Consider the following 15,983-nt stretch of genomic DNA (forward strand, 5'->3'; position numbering starts at 1 on the left):
AAGCCGATAGTGACGTTGCAACCAAACAATACGTGGAAGAATGTGTTGCAGGTGTCAGATATCATTTAAACAACGTTGCAACCAAACGATATGTACATGAAAATGCCCTTTGTCTAACCGCCAATAGTAAAGGTCGTGATGGCAAATGTTTCGATGCAAAAATGTATGCGATACATAATGTACCGCAGCCGGAAGCCTTCAATGACGCTGCGCACAAATATTATGTGGATGAGAGTATAAAGTCTGTAAAACTTATGTTGCATGAAAGTAACGTTGAGAAGAAACAGTATATCGATGAGAATATAAATGCTGTAAAGCTTCTACTGCATGAGAGTAACATTGAGATGAAGCAGTATGTAGATGAGAATGTTAAAAAATTGAAGGATTGGCTGGAAGACTACCGGAAAAAAAACATACAGAGCATAAATAGCATTCATGAGAACATAGACCAAATTTTAGACTGGACACGCTCAGAGATAAAGAAATCAGCGGAAATATAAAAGTAGAATATATTTTTACCTGTGTGTCCCCTTCGCTTTCGAACTCGAAAAGTTAAGTTAAGTTGGGTTTTGTTACAACGAATTGGAGATCGCAGGGAAGAGAAAAGAGGTGGGGAGAAAGGAATATACAACATTTTTATAAAATAAATTCACATTTTATTTTTGAAGTTACATTCGTAGTTTCGCAAACACTCGTAGCATTCTGCGTTTGTTATAATCTCGTGTATAATTTCATTTAAATGAATCGTAGTCAATTCACGAAATACAATATTAAAATATGTGTCTAAAAATTGTAAATTTTTCATTTGCCGTCGTACATTTTCCTCGATTTCGCGATATTTATCAACGAGCGTCCGTTTTACGAAATCTTCGTTTACACCTTCCTTCGTGAGATTAAGTTCTATTTCGCCTACTAAAATATATTTGCAATTACTCACAAGAGCGGCAACCGCTTGTAAATATTCGTATCTAGCATCGATACATTTTGTGACAGTTTGCAGACCACCGAGAGATGTCTTCTGCATTATAATATTCTCCGTATACAGCTTACGCTTCTTCAGCGGCGGTTGCTTCAGATGCGTAGACTCCTCCGATGTCTTCTTCGCAGGTCCGCTCTCGTCCAGCATTTTCCCTCGCTGACTCACTATTACAGCTCGTGCACCATACGCTGAGGTAAAGTTGATGCTGATATTGTTGATGATGATAGAGGTTGGTGTATTCTTATTTTCCCCACACAAATAAGAATTTGCAGAGGGTATAATATCTTTAAACTTCTCCCACGTATTCAAATCAAGGAGAATTCCTGAAGACGTGTTCCCCATGATCCTGATCGTTGGCTCAAATGGACCCATGTCGTAAGTGGTGCGCAATCCAACCTGCATCCTCTTAGTGTCTGAATTGTTGAGCGCGTACGTCGTACATAGAAGCATGTTACGGTCGTTTCCCACTTCTGTAGAGAGACTGCTCGTCTTCTTCGACGTCTTCTTGAGAGCGGTATCCACGTTAGCGCCGAACATTTTTCTTCCAAGAACTTGTTAATAACTTGTAATAACGAGAACTAGCTATGCTGCAAGTAGGAGCAACGAAGCTTGAATGCTTCGCCAGTCTCAACACCGTATGTTTTTCCCCGTAGAGAATAGAGAAAGTAGTGGGGATGGTGATGCGCAGACGTAAAAGGTCTACAACTACTTATCTTTTTCAAAATGATAAGATATAGTTTTTATATTTACTTAGAATGGAGAGATAGACTACTGTATCAATACCATAATTTTAGACTGGACACGCTCAGAGATAAAGAAATCAGGGGAAATTTAAAAGTAGAATATTATAGTTAAATTGACATATAGTATCAATATAGCGAGAGACGGATCATCACAAGCTGCAATGGCGAAGTAATCATCAAAATTTAACAAAAAGAAGAAAAGTTCAGAGAAGCAGCTCATCGGTAACGAAAAGCATCGGTGGAGGAGTTGCACGCTCCAGCGAGAAGATATTTTCCCCGTAGACGCGTCATAGTGCGTGGATACGATGATCTTTGGCAAGCTGACTTGGTAGAGATGCGTCCTTACTCGCGATTCAATAGAGGCTACCACTATATACTCACTATTATCGATGTGTGGAGCAAATATGCGTGGGCTGTACCGATGAAGAGCAAGAGCGGTAAAGAAGCAGTGGCAGTGTTCGCCAGGATATTTCAAGAATCTGGAAGATGTCCGAAAAATTTGCAAACGGACCAGGGAAAAGTATTTTATAATGCGGATCTGCAGAAACTCCTTAAAAAACACGGTATCAATCATTATTCTACGTACTCGGTGATGAAGGCATCTGTTGTGGAACGATTCAACCGCACGTTAAAGAACGACATGTGGAAAATGTTTACGTTGAATGGAACATACAAATGGATCGACTCGTTACCACACCTTATCATGGAGTACAACACACGGAAACATCGAACTATCGGCATGCGTCCTATCGATGTGACACCCGAAATCGCTGATAAGCTTCTACACACAGTCTACAACAACGTAAAGATCGCTGCGCCTGCGAGATTCAAAGTGTGGGTGATCTGGTACGCGTGAGCAAATTCAAAACCATCTTTGAAAAAGGCTATACACCGAATTGGACAACCGAAGTGTTTAAAATCGTCAAAGTGCAGACAACTAATCCAGCGACCTATCTGCTCGAGGATTCTCGCGGAAAGTCTATTGCCGGAGGATTTTACGAATACGAACTGCATCACGCTGCTAATCCTGACGTTTATCTCGTGGAAAAGGTGTTGCGAAAAAGCGGCGACAAGGTTTTAGTGAAATGGTTGGGATTTGATAATTCGCACAACTCTTGGATACACAAAGAAAATGTATTTTAACCAATTCTTTATTATAAACATTTTTTTATTACAATATCCTATTATAAACAGCTTGTAATAAACCATCTTTTATTATAGTTAACAATATTTCTTACAAACAAATATATGTACAATGATCACTTTTCATTTTACAATATACATGTATGCACAATGATCGCTTTTTAGTTTACAATTGTATCCTGTAATGTCCCCATGGTAAAGTGTCTGTTGAGTTCGGTACGATATACCGCTTGTCATCATACGGACTCAGAGCAGTTTTCAGTTCGGACACGGTGTAGACTTTGTGCATTTTGGATCGTATGCATGACTGACGACGTTGCTTTTCGACCTCATCTCTCAGACACTGCATATAATCATCAAACGTTATAGTTCGCGCTACGACATTGGTCTTCACACCTTTCGCCTTCTTCGTATCATTTTTGCTGTCTACCTTTAGCATGTACATCTTTGCTCTGAGCCCGACGAATTCCGTCATAATCGCTCCGTTATTTTCATCTTTCATCAGACCTGGTACCTTTTTGTTGACAAGCGGTATACCGTACGCATTATCAGCGGGATAATCACTCGTATCAAACTTAGAAATATCACGTTTCATGTGCTCGAAAATATCATCGCATTGGATATGGTAGATTAAACTGTCAGTATCGGTGTACATTACTTTACATCTGTTCTGATACAGAGGAGACATGTACTCGTGATGAAATTCGTACAAGTAGATCTTGGATATGTCAAGGATACACATACCCACATAGATCGGCTTGTTGAATTTCACCTCAAGTTTACGTAGCTCAACGGCGATTAAATTTTCCGAAAAGACACTTTTGCTATGAAAATTTGGTCTCGCAATCATTGCCTCAGCACCGTATCGTCCATCCCATTTTGTCAATAGTTTTACGTCTACGTGATTGCGAACGTTTTCCATAGTTTTACCGAACACCGCGTTGTTCATCAATTTGTACAAATTTTTCTCGAAATCGTTTGTCGCGCGTGTTCTAAACTGCGTATTAAGTTCGATATAATCGCGGAGCCATGGAGACTGAGCAAATTTGAGTATGCGGTGTATCTTTCCAATACGAAAACCGTGACGCGTGCACTGCTGCAGGTTGCGATAATGAATCACATAACGCTGCTTATCGCATAAGGTTGCAAGAAGCTTGTCCTGCTTTTTGTTTGGCGGTTTGCCCCGTGTCGGATAGAACGGTAGGTCAGTGTGCGCGTCGTGCAGATGTTGCGGATACTCTAAGTCAACCTCCAGAATGTAACCTATAGGTGAATCTAGTGCGATTGATGATACGTCGAAATTCGATACATCATCGACCCATCGAAATTCGGCGTATGGCAACTGTTGACACATTGCCCAACCATACAAGTTATTTACATCGAAGTACATCAAGTATGATGATGGTTGCAATGGATCGTAAGACTGCATGTACTTGTTATTGGCTTTTGCATATCTACCGGAACATTGACTGAGGCCACCGCGAATACCGCGCTCGATGAACATGACCATATCGATATCAGTGAGCAGTTCGAAATTAACGCCCGTATGCTTCAACATAGCATCCCACGTAAAACCAGGCAAAGTGTAATAATACGCGGGATCTAACCCATAACTTTTGATACAACTATTGCGGAAATTTTCAAAAATATCGGCCAGCAACAAGACATCAATCTTCAGATACAAGTCGCTATATTCACCTAAGGTTTGAATGGCGAACCGTTGCCAGATGTTCGTGGCGTGCGCGTAATCGCTCTCAGATACCGTGTCACCCGTCAACGAACTGTAAAATGACTCGCGCGGCGGTAAACACCGATCCTGCAGCTTGTCCGCGCAATCAAGGAATTCGTACGGAAAGACCCCCTTTCGCGTCAAAAAATCAAAATCCTTGTCGGACAAATTTGAAAATTCGGACCGAACAATTTTTAATTTGTCGTTGTCGAGAAAAGACGCCAATTTATCGAGACTACTACTGAGAAATTTGTACGAATCGATGAACCGCAATTGTATACAATTTTTCCATTTATTCTTACTATCCATCATGTTTCCTACAGTCTTTGTAAATGAAATATATTTCTCTTTGGTTATCGGTAGTACAGTGATTGAACCTTCGAACATGGTTGCTATATCTTTGATGATAAAGTGTGAATCATAATCGGATAAGTTGTGAAAGACCACGGGAATGCAATAACTGTCTTGATAATTTAGATTGCAATTGGAATGCGCGGGACCTCTGTACCGTCCAGTCAGGTGGCAATGATCGGGCACGCGTGTATCATCCTTTGCGAATGATTTCTCGCACACATGGCACAGCATAGCGTTTTGAAATGTCTCCCACTGTTCTTTCGACAAAGTTTCCATGGGGACATTTGCGGACAAAATATCCTTTACACGATGTGCCAGTTCTTCAAGTTCTTTGACAAACCATGAAATGCAATCCCGATCGCGACGACATCGATACGCGGATAATGACTCGTCGTAGGAACATCGAACGTAATATGCTATACTAAATACGCTATGATGTTGATACGCATACGAACTCGTTTGTTCTTCCCTCGGTGTCTTCTCCAGGATGCATTCCAAGTCGGCGTAAACTATAAACGGGATCCGCTCCTTCCTGCAGTAGTTGGTGAAGCTGAGCCATTTGTTGTCATCGTTTGGCAAGATGATGGCACAGTTATTCATTTTTTGACAGCCGACGGTATGGTTCTCCAGCTTCTCGCTCGAGCTGAAGTAATGTAGACATCTGGAAAAACATTATTTGTTATTAGTATATGTCACATTATACATTGCGTTCTTTGTGTATACTTACCGGTCGCAAATATGTTTTTTGTGTTTCTTTTTGCTCAGTTGTGAGCTGACGAGTCGGGACAAATTCTTGATCCACGCGAAGTGCCCAGCGTTATCATCATCTCGCGGATCTGGGATATGCAGCAGGTTGACATGCTTCTCCATTTTCTGTTCCGTAAGACGTATAGGTGCGACCACGTTTCCTTCTTTCTTTGTCGCGTTGTCATATCTCTTCTCCACACTATAAATGTTGACCGAGATATCGTTCAACCGTTCAAACTTTTTAATTTGATTTATGCGCATTGGAAATTCAATGTCCTGCATATTCAAAACCGATGTATAGTGTGGGTACGAAGATTGACGATCTGCGTGTTTGTCGGCTGGACATAACGCTGCAACCACTGCCCATGCGAAACATGCATTGTCCATAGATTGCACGTTGATTATAGCCCGCTTCATTTTTATTTCGCGCGGTAACTCGATATGACATCCCGAATGTAATGGATTGTACTTGTTAACATTAACGGTCAGATTAAGTATGCGCGAGAGTGCCCACCCGCTATCTCGTTCCTGAAATTCTTCCATGGACGCTAAGGTGGGTTCGATAACACGCATCGCGAACCAATTGTCTAGATCGGATGTGAAAAAAAGTTCAACGTTCCTCGTATTAATGCTCTTGTTCGCGCGTTTATCACCTGCCACAAATTCACCGTTGAACACAGTATTCACTTTTATGCTACCATGTCTCTTCATAACGCTTCGCACATGCTCGAGCACGATATTCTTCACATCCTGGAGAAATCGAAGAGGGTCGATATAGTCTGTATTTACAATCGCCCCGGTTGATATGCGACTATTGAACGCTGTATCGATTTCTCGCCAAACAAGTGTCGAATGTCCGGCTCCTGCGTATACAAAACGTCTGCGCAAAGTATTTTTTAAACCCTCGAGTTGCGCTATACGAGCAACCATCGAGTGCGCTGAACCAACCGATAGTCACTGGTTGTTTGGCTCGGCTATGCTGTTCCAACGACTCGAGACACTCGCCGCACTTTTGTTCCCATGCGAGGTATTCGTCTAGCGAGCCTAATTGAGCGGCCTGGTTCTGCAGTTCACGTTCTACGGTTGATAATGATGATAATGATGATTCTGCCATTTTTCTAGCAAAACGTTGTAAACACACTGTAACTGCGCGCTCTGCTCGTCTTAGACTAAACTATAGAATATTCTGCTTTGAACATTTTATAGCCCTTAACTCTTTCACAAATACATGCCATTATCAAAATTCGGGAAACTTCCTCGACGAACTATTAAACACATTCCTGAGTCTTAAATTCATATCAACTCGTTGTGGACTTTGCCTAAGTGCATGCCTTTCTTTATCTGATACAATAATAGACTTATAGACCTATGATTGGTATCAGCAGTCTAGCGTCCACTCTGTTTGTCTTCGACTAAATTATAGAATGTTCTGATTTGAACTTTTTTATAGCTCTTCTGTCTTCCACATGCGCACACACACGCACACACACATATCGTTATTACATTCTTCCTGCTTCTTTTTATCTTGTATAGTGTATTGGATGAAGTTTTTGTACTGTATATAAGAATTCTGTTTTAAATATGTCATATTAGTGCATACATATTGGACACAGATTACATGGTGTTATTTGGTAGACGGGGTTTCTACAGTTTGAACAAAATACACCATCAATCACATCGTGTCTTTCGGTGATGTGTTTGCGCACTACAAATATTTCTGTAACTGTATCACGAACACCATCAACAAAACATGATGTGCAGAACCGTAAATTGTCTCCAGAATTATATGAAAAATAAATGCAACACACTTTTGTTTGGTCATTCAAAGTATTAATTTCTGAAACTTCCAATTTCTTCACTTTTTCATTCACTAATTGATTACTATTGTCACTAATCATAATTACTATCATCCGTGAGTATATGATTTATATCTTCTTTGTCTTTTATTTCTTCGTTTTCTATTTCTTCGTCTTCTACTTCTTCGTCTTCTATTTCTTCGTTTTCTATTTCTTCGTCTTCTACTTCTTCATGCTCTATGTTTTCACGATCCATACTGAAAGAGCTCTGACTGGTAAATACACACAAAATTAAATCTATATGCTTCACTTTTGCCACTCTTCTCGTTATTATAACTCCCGGAAAAACCTAGCCAAAATAGTCATATCTTTACATGATGCAGCACTAAATGCTTCGCAGGCATCCTATGATAAGATATGCATACATTTCTTTATCTGATACCACAATAGTACTTGTAGACCTACGATTTGGTATCAGCAGTCTGGGAGGTCGACGGCTGACAAAAATATTTTGGTCAAAATGTGATATTATAATACACAGCACCATTATATTGCAGCGTTTACAAATTGTAATAAAAGTATAAATAAATTACTTTGTTATATATTATGATACATCTTTTTTACTTTAGACCAGATCCTTTCTTCCAACTTCCCCTTATCCCCTTTCTTAGGGTTTTTTATGTTAATTATGTTAATTATATTGATAAAAATACCTATAGATGTTTGATAGACGTTCGATAGACGTTCGTGAGACGTTCGTGAGACGTTCAATAGACGTTCGAGAGACGTTGGAGAGATGTTCGATATGTACTATAACTATTTCGGTCAAAACATACTAGTTATTTTATATAAACACTGTATATAATTTCAGTTCTCTGTATATTATTTCAGTTTGATAATTACGAGGGGACATTTAAAACACATTATATGACATTTTTTCTCGTGACGTATGCATGACATCACGGTCACCATCTTGCGTGACGTCCCACCACATTTTTTTTCTCGTGACGTATGCGTGACGTCCCACCATGAGTTCCCCTTCCCCGCGCAACGTCATACCCCGCGCCCTGAGTTCCCTGCTTCCCCCGCGTCCCCCTCAGCGCTTCTGGGTTAGAACCGGCCTAGCTATTCTACTCTCGGGCGGCTCAATAACGAATCGTTTTTGGATCGACTAGTGACGGGCGATGAGAAATGGGTCCTCTACAACAATGTTCAGCGCAAACGGACATGGAAACAATCAGGTGAGCATGGTGACGCAATGCCAAAGGCCAGTTTGCACCCGATGAAGGTGATGCTCTCTGTTTGGTGGGATTGCAAGGGCATAATCTATTTCGAGCTTCTCCCCGCTGGCGAAACGATTGATTCGGACAAGTACTGTCCCCAATTAACCAATCTGAATCGACAAATAAAAGAGAAACGTCCGATTTTGTCAAATCGCAAGGGAGTCGTCTTTCATCACGACAACGCCAGACCACACGTTTCGAAAAAGACGCTGCGCAAACTGAAGAGCCTGAAATGGGATGTCTTAACGCATCCACCGTATTCTCCTGATATCGCACCATCTGACTATCACTTGTTCCGGTCATTGCAAAATTATTTAAATGGAAAAAACTTTGACTCTTTGGAGGCCTTAAAAAACGGCGTCTCTTCGTTCTTCGAATCTAAACCGCGCAGTTTTTATGATCGAGGCATCCGTATGCTGCCAGAACGTTGGGAAAAGATTATAGAAAACGATGGAGAATATATCATTGATTGAATAAAGATTTTTGTTTGCCTAATCACTGTGTGACTTTTACTCACAAACTCCGCACGAACTTTTGCACTCACCCAATACTACAAGAAACATAAAATACTTTTTCAAGAAATATAAAATATTCTTTACAAGAAACATAATATTCTTTAAAAGTTTTTTTCTTTTCCTATTTTATTTCTTGATCGATATAATGCGATTCTAATCGAGTGGAATACGGTCACTGAAATATGGAACAGATAACTTCCCTATTATATCAATACGTACAGATAACAGAGTGGCAGCCGACTGCAGCACAGATTCGCACATGGGGATGTTGTTTGCTCCGTGCTGCAAGCATGTTACGAGAACTTTAATTTTGGAAGCTAACGAATTAAATACGCTCCCGCAACCTTCGATTCCTGGTAGAAGAAATATTTGCTTTTTGCCTGCCTCATTTCTCGTTGTCATCTCCAAGCAAATATCTGAAACGATGTCTAAATTGCTCACTAAATGAATCATAAATTTGACACATGCCAAATCAAGTATCTTGGTCTGCTCGGAACATTTGTCTTTGTCGACTATATTGCGGAGTTTCTCGAAAGTGAGATTTTGAATATCTTGCGTCGTAAAGTTAATATCGAATTTTCGTTCTAACGTTTGTTGGATCTCCACCGCCATCATCGAATCCATACCTATTTCTGATAATGGAGTGCGAAGTCCGACCATTTTCATGTCTTTCACTCCTAGAAGGTCAAAGATGGAAAGAGATAAGGCTTTTGATTTCTAGCTACGGTCACATTTTTTCATTTATAACAGAAGGTACGAAAAAAAAATACGTACAATATTCTTATCATGACTATAATTTTCAATTATACCTAGTGTTTCATCGCAAAAATCTCAAAACGTATAGATTTATCATACTTATGAAGAAAAGATTACCCATGATACTAGTTACGGTGTCCAAAATATTCATCATTCCATCCAGTTCCGCATATTTCTCAGCTATAACTATACTGCTCACGATCGTCCGATTTAGAACCATGAAAGTATCTAGCGACTGCAAGCATGACTGTATTTTTTGTTTCAAAATACCAGTGAAGTTTTGTTCCTTATCCGTCTGCATATCGGACATGATGCCCACTTCGTCCACCGAACCCCATTGAATAGCCATTCCAGGTAATCCGTCTTGTACTCTCCTTTCACATATCCTCTCCATGATAGAATTGGCCATCCCATAATTGGTTATTCCGGCAGCTCCTCGACCGCACGAGAAGGACGAGAAGACGACAAAGTGCTGCAGATTAGGGCACATCTTTCTGGACAGTTCGTCCATCGTCTTCGTCGCCATTGCTTTCGGCTTGAATGATACTTCAAAGGATTCAGCGGTTTGATTCTTAAAGAGAGAATCTTTCAACACCACAGCAAGGTTAAATATAGCGTCCACCGGTCCCATTTCAGCGGCAGAATTTAAGATGAATGCGCAATCCTTGTGATCAGACGCATCAGCACCCGCGATAATTTGCACATTTGCCCCGTGAGATTTCCATAGTTCTATTCTTGAGCGCTGGTAACCGTTTCGCAATCCGGTCCGTGAAGTCAGAAGAAGATTCTTTGCTCCGCGAAGAATCAGCCAATCGGCTAATTCTAAACCGAAGCCACCTAAGCCGCCCAAAATGATATAAGACATGTGATACTTGCAGAAATATCGTGGATAAGCGAGAATAGGAAGATCTAATGGTTTGTTTTCGTCGTGTATCTTTATCAGGATCTGAAAATAAGAATAGTATTAGCAAAATTTCTTACGATCGTATATTTATTGTTGCATGTGTGGCGACAATAATAAAAACATGAAATTTTAGTTTGTGCAAGAAATTACCTTCCCTATATGTTTACCAGCTGCCATATACTTGAAGGCAACTCCTACTTTGGTCTTTTCAAAAATTTTCCTCGGGAGCGATTTTATTGAGCCGTTTTTCATACCTTATGAGATATAATCATATATAATTTTATTATATATGATATTTTCTGTGACGGAATTTATTATATTGTCTAACATAACCGCGTGAAAACTGATGCCTTTCGTAAAAACTATTCTATCTAGGATATTATCAGCAATCAAGTCATGTTTTCCTATTTCTAAGAATCGGCCACTTTTCGCCAAGCAGCGAAAAGATGCCTGAAGTTTTTCCTCAGCTAAGAAATTTAACACAATATCCACCCCCTGACCGTGTGTTTGCTGAAAGATCATTTGTTCGAAACTTGTGTCGCGAGAATTGCCGATATGATCGTCCAGAATCGAAGAGAAAGTTTCTCTAATAAATTATCGTTTTTCCAAAGTCCCGACTGTCGTAAATACTTCGCATCCCGCGTAAAGTGCGAGATGAATCGCAGCTTGGCCGACGCTGCTGGTGCCCGAATGAATGAGAATTTTGTCTCCTTTCTTCATCTTTCCTTTTTCATAGAGAGCGTAGCAGCATATGGCATAAACATATGGAACTGTGGCAACGTCCTCGAATGTCCATTCGTCGGATATAACCCAGGGCACTGGGTCGTTTATTAAAACATTTGATATTCCTCTAAAAAAGTAATGGTAACTTAGTAAAATTTCTTTTAAGTTGACATTGTTTTTCGGTCATGGATGAAAAAGTCGCAATTGCATTATGTATCTGCATTAATGACAAATTTAAAAACCACCAAAAGTATCGTTATAAAATTCTTCGATATATCTTTGAATAACGATATTTTGAATTATATTTTCCACCTGTTGGAGCATATCGCCATTATTCTTTGTCCAGACCCATCATAACCAACGACTTCGAGGCCTAAGAGGGAATCGATATCTCGTCTAATCTTTTGAAAGGATTCCAACGTCAATTTACCAGATGTTATCATAATATCTCTAAAATTCAGTGTCGTATAAATTGTATGGATGATATTTTCACGCTTGACTTTGGGATATATCCGTCCTTCGACCCGGCATATAGTATTCATATCACCTTGAATCTAACAGAAATTAAGTTTAATTTATAATTTTGTAATATTATTAAAATAAAAAAGGACAAATTAAATAGATCCCAGTCAATTCCGCTAAAAATTTAGTATGTAATTTTTTATGGTTTCCTGATCAAAAGACTACATAGGCACTAGACTAAGAAATGCGATTCCGAGATGCGAGGGCCAAAGATTGACCATGTGCCCGTGTGCTGGAGGGCATTAAAGCTGTTATGACGCATTCGCTGGCTCATTTATTTTCTCTTGATAGTGTTTCTTGATAGTGTTTATAGTATCTTCACCTATAAACACTATACATAAATGTATATATACACTCAAACGCAAAAAACCCAGTACACTAAAAATTTGGGAAAAAATTACAAAATTTCAAATGATCCTAACTTGGTAAATAATGGAGATACAAATATGCGCAGAAATGCAAAATGAAGCTTGAAACGTCCTCTTTAAGAATATCTGAATGGCAATTATGCTCGGCCATTTTTTTCAAAATGGCGGATGATAAAGTGAGAGGATGCAAAATTGATAATCAAAGGTCCTTGTTTGCGATGGTGCATGGTGTGCATCAGGTATCGCAGCGTAATGGGACCAAATGCATGAAAGTATAGAGTGTTATCTTTAAAATGCTACTTTACCGAGCTCGATGTGATCATTTTTCACTGAGTTGTTCCAAATTTTGCTAAAAATGCGGTTTTCTTGTTAAATTTGCATAATTCAGTGAATAAGTATCGCATCAAGCTCTATAACGAAGTATTTTAAAGAAAACATTCTATACTTTTAGGTACTTTTCGTCCCATTGAGCTGCGACACTTACTTTACTCCATGCGCCATCGCACGCTCGAACCTTTTTTTAGCAACTTTTCATGTTCTCCTTTTTATCACCCGCCATTTTGAAAAAATATCGTTGTGCACAATTTCGATAGATCTTTCGAAAAGTACGGTTTCAAAGCTTTCAAATCGTTTTTGAAATTTGCTGCTAGGATATTTAGGTGTCGAGATATTCAATTTCGAATTTGCAACAAATGTCGATTCAGCGAGGCTTAAGGGGCTAAGAGGCTCTGCGGTTCGTTTGGCTCTTTCATAATTTCAATAGTCGCGTTCATTATTCTCTATACAATAATTTACACAGTTTTGCGAATTGGAAATTTAATTTTTACCAAAAGTTATCATTCTTTACCCTTCAGTTACACATGATCACTGTGGTATATACTTTAGTTCGCGAAGCTGTTCCTAGCTCTCTACCTTCTCCGTACGATTGGCCATTATGGTACACAGCTTGAATATGCTGTTCAGGATCGCGCCTGAGTTCGCGAGTCCGGCGCGCGGGATGCCGAGTCGCTGGACGCCACCTGAACGTCGAAATTCCCTGGCGCTCCTAGTCTACGGAGCCGCCGCGACGAGGCGATCTGGGTTGTCGCGCGCGCGAGCCCCTCGGCTCGCACGCGAGTTCGAGCTGCCCAGGGCATATAAGAGTGCCCGCGGAGAAGATCAGAGATTGCCTTCGTACAGCTTTTGGCCTTCGTACGGTCCACCGCCGATAGTGGCACTATCTCTTTGTACGCTGGACTTCGCGAGTTTGTCAGTACGCCGGACTTACGTTCTGGCTTGACTGAGATTCTGTCGGTGCGCCGGGCTTTAACGCCTGGCTTGACTGGATTTTTCTTAAATGTATGTGCCAAGACAATAAACAAAGACAAACAATTTTCCTTTTCCGAACGTGTTCACTCCGATAACCGCTGCCTCGTGCGACTTTTCTTTCTCCGTGATCTTTTCCTTTCGAGGCGCATTGCTTCGTGCAACTTCATCAATTTAAACCATAATTGATTGTTTCGCATCGAAATTATTGCGTCGATTATGGCGACGATAAATCCTGAAAAGGCTGCTCAAGTTATTGCTTTAATTGAAGATGGCAGAAGTCGAAGATACGTTGCTCAGGCACTTGATTTGTCAGTGTCAACTGTGCAACGTGCTTATGCCAGGTACTTACAAACCAATTCTTTCCATAGAAGGCCTGGTTCGGGACATCCTCGATGTACCAATCACAATGATGACCGATTTATTGTTTCAAATTCGTTAAGAGATAGACATCGAACATCTGTTCAAATTAGAAACAATTTGAGGAATGTCCGCAACATTAATGTATCCGTTAACACCGTTCGGAGAAGATTAAAGGAACAAAATCTGCTTTCGCGCAGGCCAGCAGCTGTACCTTTGCTTAAATGTCACCATCGCGTAGCTCGATTTTGCAGTTGAGCATAGAGACTGGACTTACGCAGACTGGAGCAAAGTACTGTTTAGCGATGAATCTCGTTTTTGTGTCTATTCTCCAGATGGACGAGAACGAGTTTATCGTCGCGGTGGAGAACGATTTGCAGACTGTACGGTAAGTGAGAGGCATAGCTACAATGGAGGCTCTGTAATGATTTGGGCAGGAATTTCAGCTAATGCTCATACAGATCTGCACTTTTTTGACAAGAATATGAACGCAGATGTATACGTGGAAGACATACTCATTCCGTATGTTGTTCCGTACGCACCCTTCATTGGAGAGAACTTCTTGTTTATGCAAGACAATGCTCGACCACACACTGCGAGAAGAGTGCTTGATTTCTTCGATGAAGTTGGCATAAATCGACTCGATTGGCCAGCAAATAGTCCAGATTTAAATCCAATCGAACACTTATGGGACAACCTCAGCAGGAAAGTACGAAATCACGTACCTGCTCCTCAGTCACTGCGAGAACTGCGAATAATTCTCGAAAACGAATGGAATACAATTACGCAAGATGAAATTAAAAGACTAATAAGGAGTATGCCTGATCGTATGAATGAGGTAATACGCGCACGAGGCAGTCATACTCACTATTAGTACACACACACCACACACACAGCAGAGAGGGTTTGGAGACATTAATTACTGCAGGAGTGACGAACTGCGTGGTTCTTATCTCTGCTGTAACACCATACACACACACACACACACACACACACACACACACACACACACACACACACACCACAAGGAGGGTGTGAAACCTTGAAATACTGTGGAGCTGACGAACCACGGGGTCCTTATCCTTGTGGTATACAAACACACACACACACACACACACACTACATACAATGGAACTTTTCCTACCAGTAAAACTCCATGCGGTTTATATTGGGAAGACTTACAACCATAATTTGAGCTAATGACAGCAGTATCTTAAAACGCAATTCATCTTTATTACGTAATATCGATTACGCAAAATGAAGAACCTAAATTAAATTTTACTTTCATTTCCCTGGCTTTCAAAATAATAAATGCAAATCATTGAATATATTGTGCAGGTTATGTAAATTATTATATAGAGAAACATGAACACAGCTATTGAAATTATGAAAGAGCCAAACGAACCGCACAGCCTCTTAGCCCCTTAAGCCTCGCTGAATCGACATTTGTTGCAAATTCGAAATTGAATATCTCGACACCTAAATATCCTAGCAGCAAATTTCAAAAACGATTTGAAAGCTTTGGAACCGTACTTTTCGAAAGATCTATCGAAATTGTGCACAACGATATTTTTTCAAAATGTGATAAAAAGGAGAACATGAAAAGTTGCTAAAAAAAAGTTCGAGCGTGCGATGGCGCATGGAACAAAGTAAGTGTCGCAGCTCAATGGGACAAAAAGTACCTAAAAGTATAGAATGTTTTCTTTAAAATACTTCGTTATAGAGTTTGATGCGATACTTATTCACTGAATTATGC

General features: G+C 40.1%; 2 protein-coding genes across 2 annotated transcripts; both read right to left on the reverse strand.

Annotated features, from left to right (window-relative positions):
• Positions 1-3,031: 3,031 nt before the first annotated feature.
• Positions 3,032-6,809, reverse strand: LOC112589829 (uncharacterized). Its single transcript, XM_025304540.1, has 4 exons — positions 6,644-6,809; positions 5,676-6,558; positions 4,916-5,609; positions 3,032-4,726 (listed from the first exon to the last, which is right to left on the reverse strand). Exons 1-4 carry the CDS (start codon positions 6,807-6,809, stop codon positions 3,032-3,034), a joined length of 3,438 nt encoding a protein of 1,145 aa, XP_025160325.1.
• A 2,633-nt stretch (positions 6,810-9,442) lies between these two features.
• Positions 9,443-11,201, reverse strand: LOC105181577 (fatty acid synthase-like). Its single transcript, XM_025304541.1, has 3 exons — positions 11,100-11,201; positions 10,163-10,991; positions 9,443-9,966 (listed from the first exon to the last, which is right to left on the reverse strand). The coding sequence occupies exons 1-3, from the start codon at positions 11,199-11,201 to the stop codon at positions 9,443-9,445; spliced, it is 1,455 nt and encodes a 484-aa protein (XP_025160326.1).
• Between the last annotated feature and the right edge of the window lie 4,782 nt (positions 11,202-15,983).

This window comes from Harpegnathos saltator, unplaced genomic scaffold (genome assembly GCF_003227715.2).
Source record: "Harpegnathos saltator strain DR-91 unplaced genomic scaffold, Hsal_v8.6 scaffold625, whole genome shotgun sequence".
Taxonomy (NCBI): domain Eukaryota; kingdom Metazoa; phylum Arthropoda; class Insecta; order Hymenoptera; family Formicidae; genus Harpegnathos; species Harpegnathos saltator.

Excerpts from the sequence above, each read along its gene's own strand:
- LOC112589829 (XM_025304540.1), bottom strand. The coding sequence starts at position 6,809 with ATGGCAGAATCATCATTATCATCATTATCAACCGTAGAACGTGAACTG. Across the intron at positions 6,559-6,643 it reads CAAACAACCAGTGACTATCG|GAGCCGGACATTCGACACTT; the intron begins GTTGGTTCAGCG and ends TTGTATACGCAG. Across the intron at positions 5,610-5,675 it reads AAAAAACATATTTGCGACCG|ATGTCTACATTACTTCAGCT; the intron begins GTAAGTATACAC and ends ATGTTTTTCCAG.
- LOC105181577 (XM_025304541.1), bottom strand. The coding sequence starts at position 11,201 with ATGAAAAACGGCTCAATAAAATCGCTCCCGAGGAAAATTTTTGAAAAG. Across the intron at positions 10,992-11,099 it reads CTGGTAAACATATAGGGAAG|ATCCTGATAAAGATACACGA; the intron begins GTAATTTCTTGC and ends TCTTATTTTCAG. Across the intron at positions 9,967-10,162 it reads CACCGTAACTAGTATCATGG|GAGTGAAAGACATGAAAATG; the intron begins GTAATCTTTTCT and ends TTGACCTTCTAG.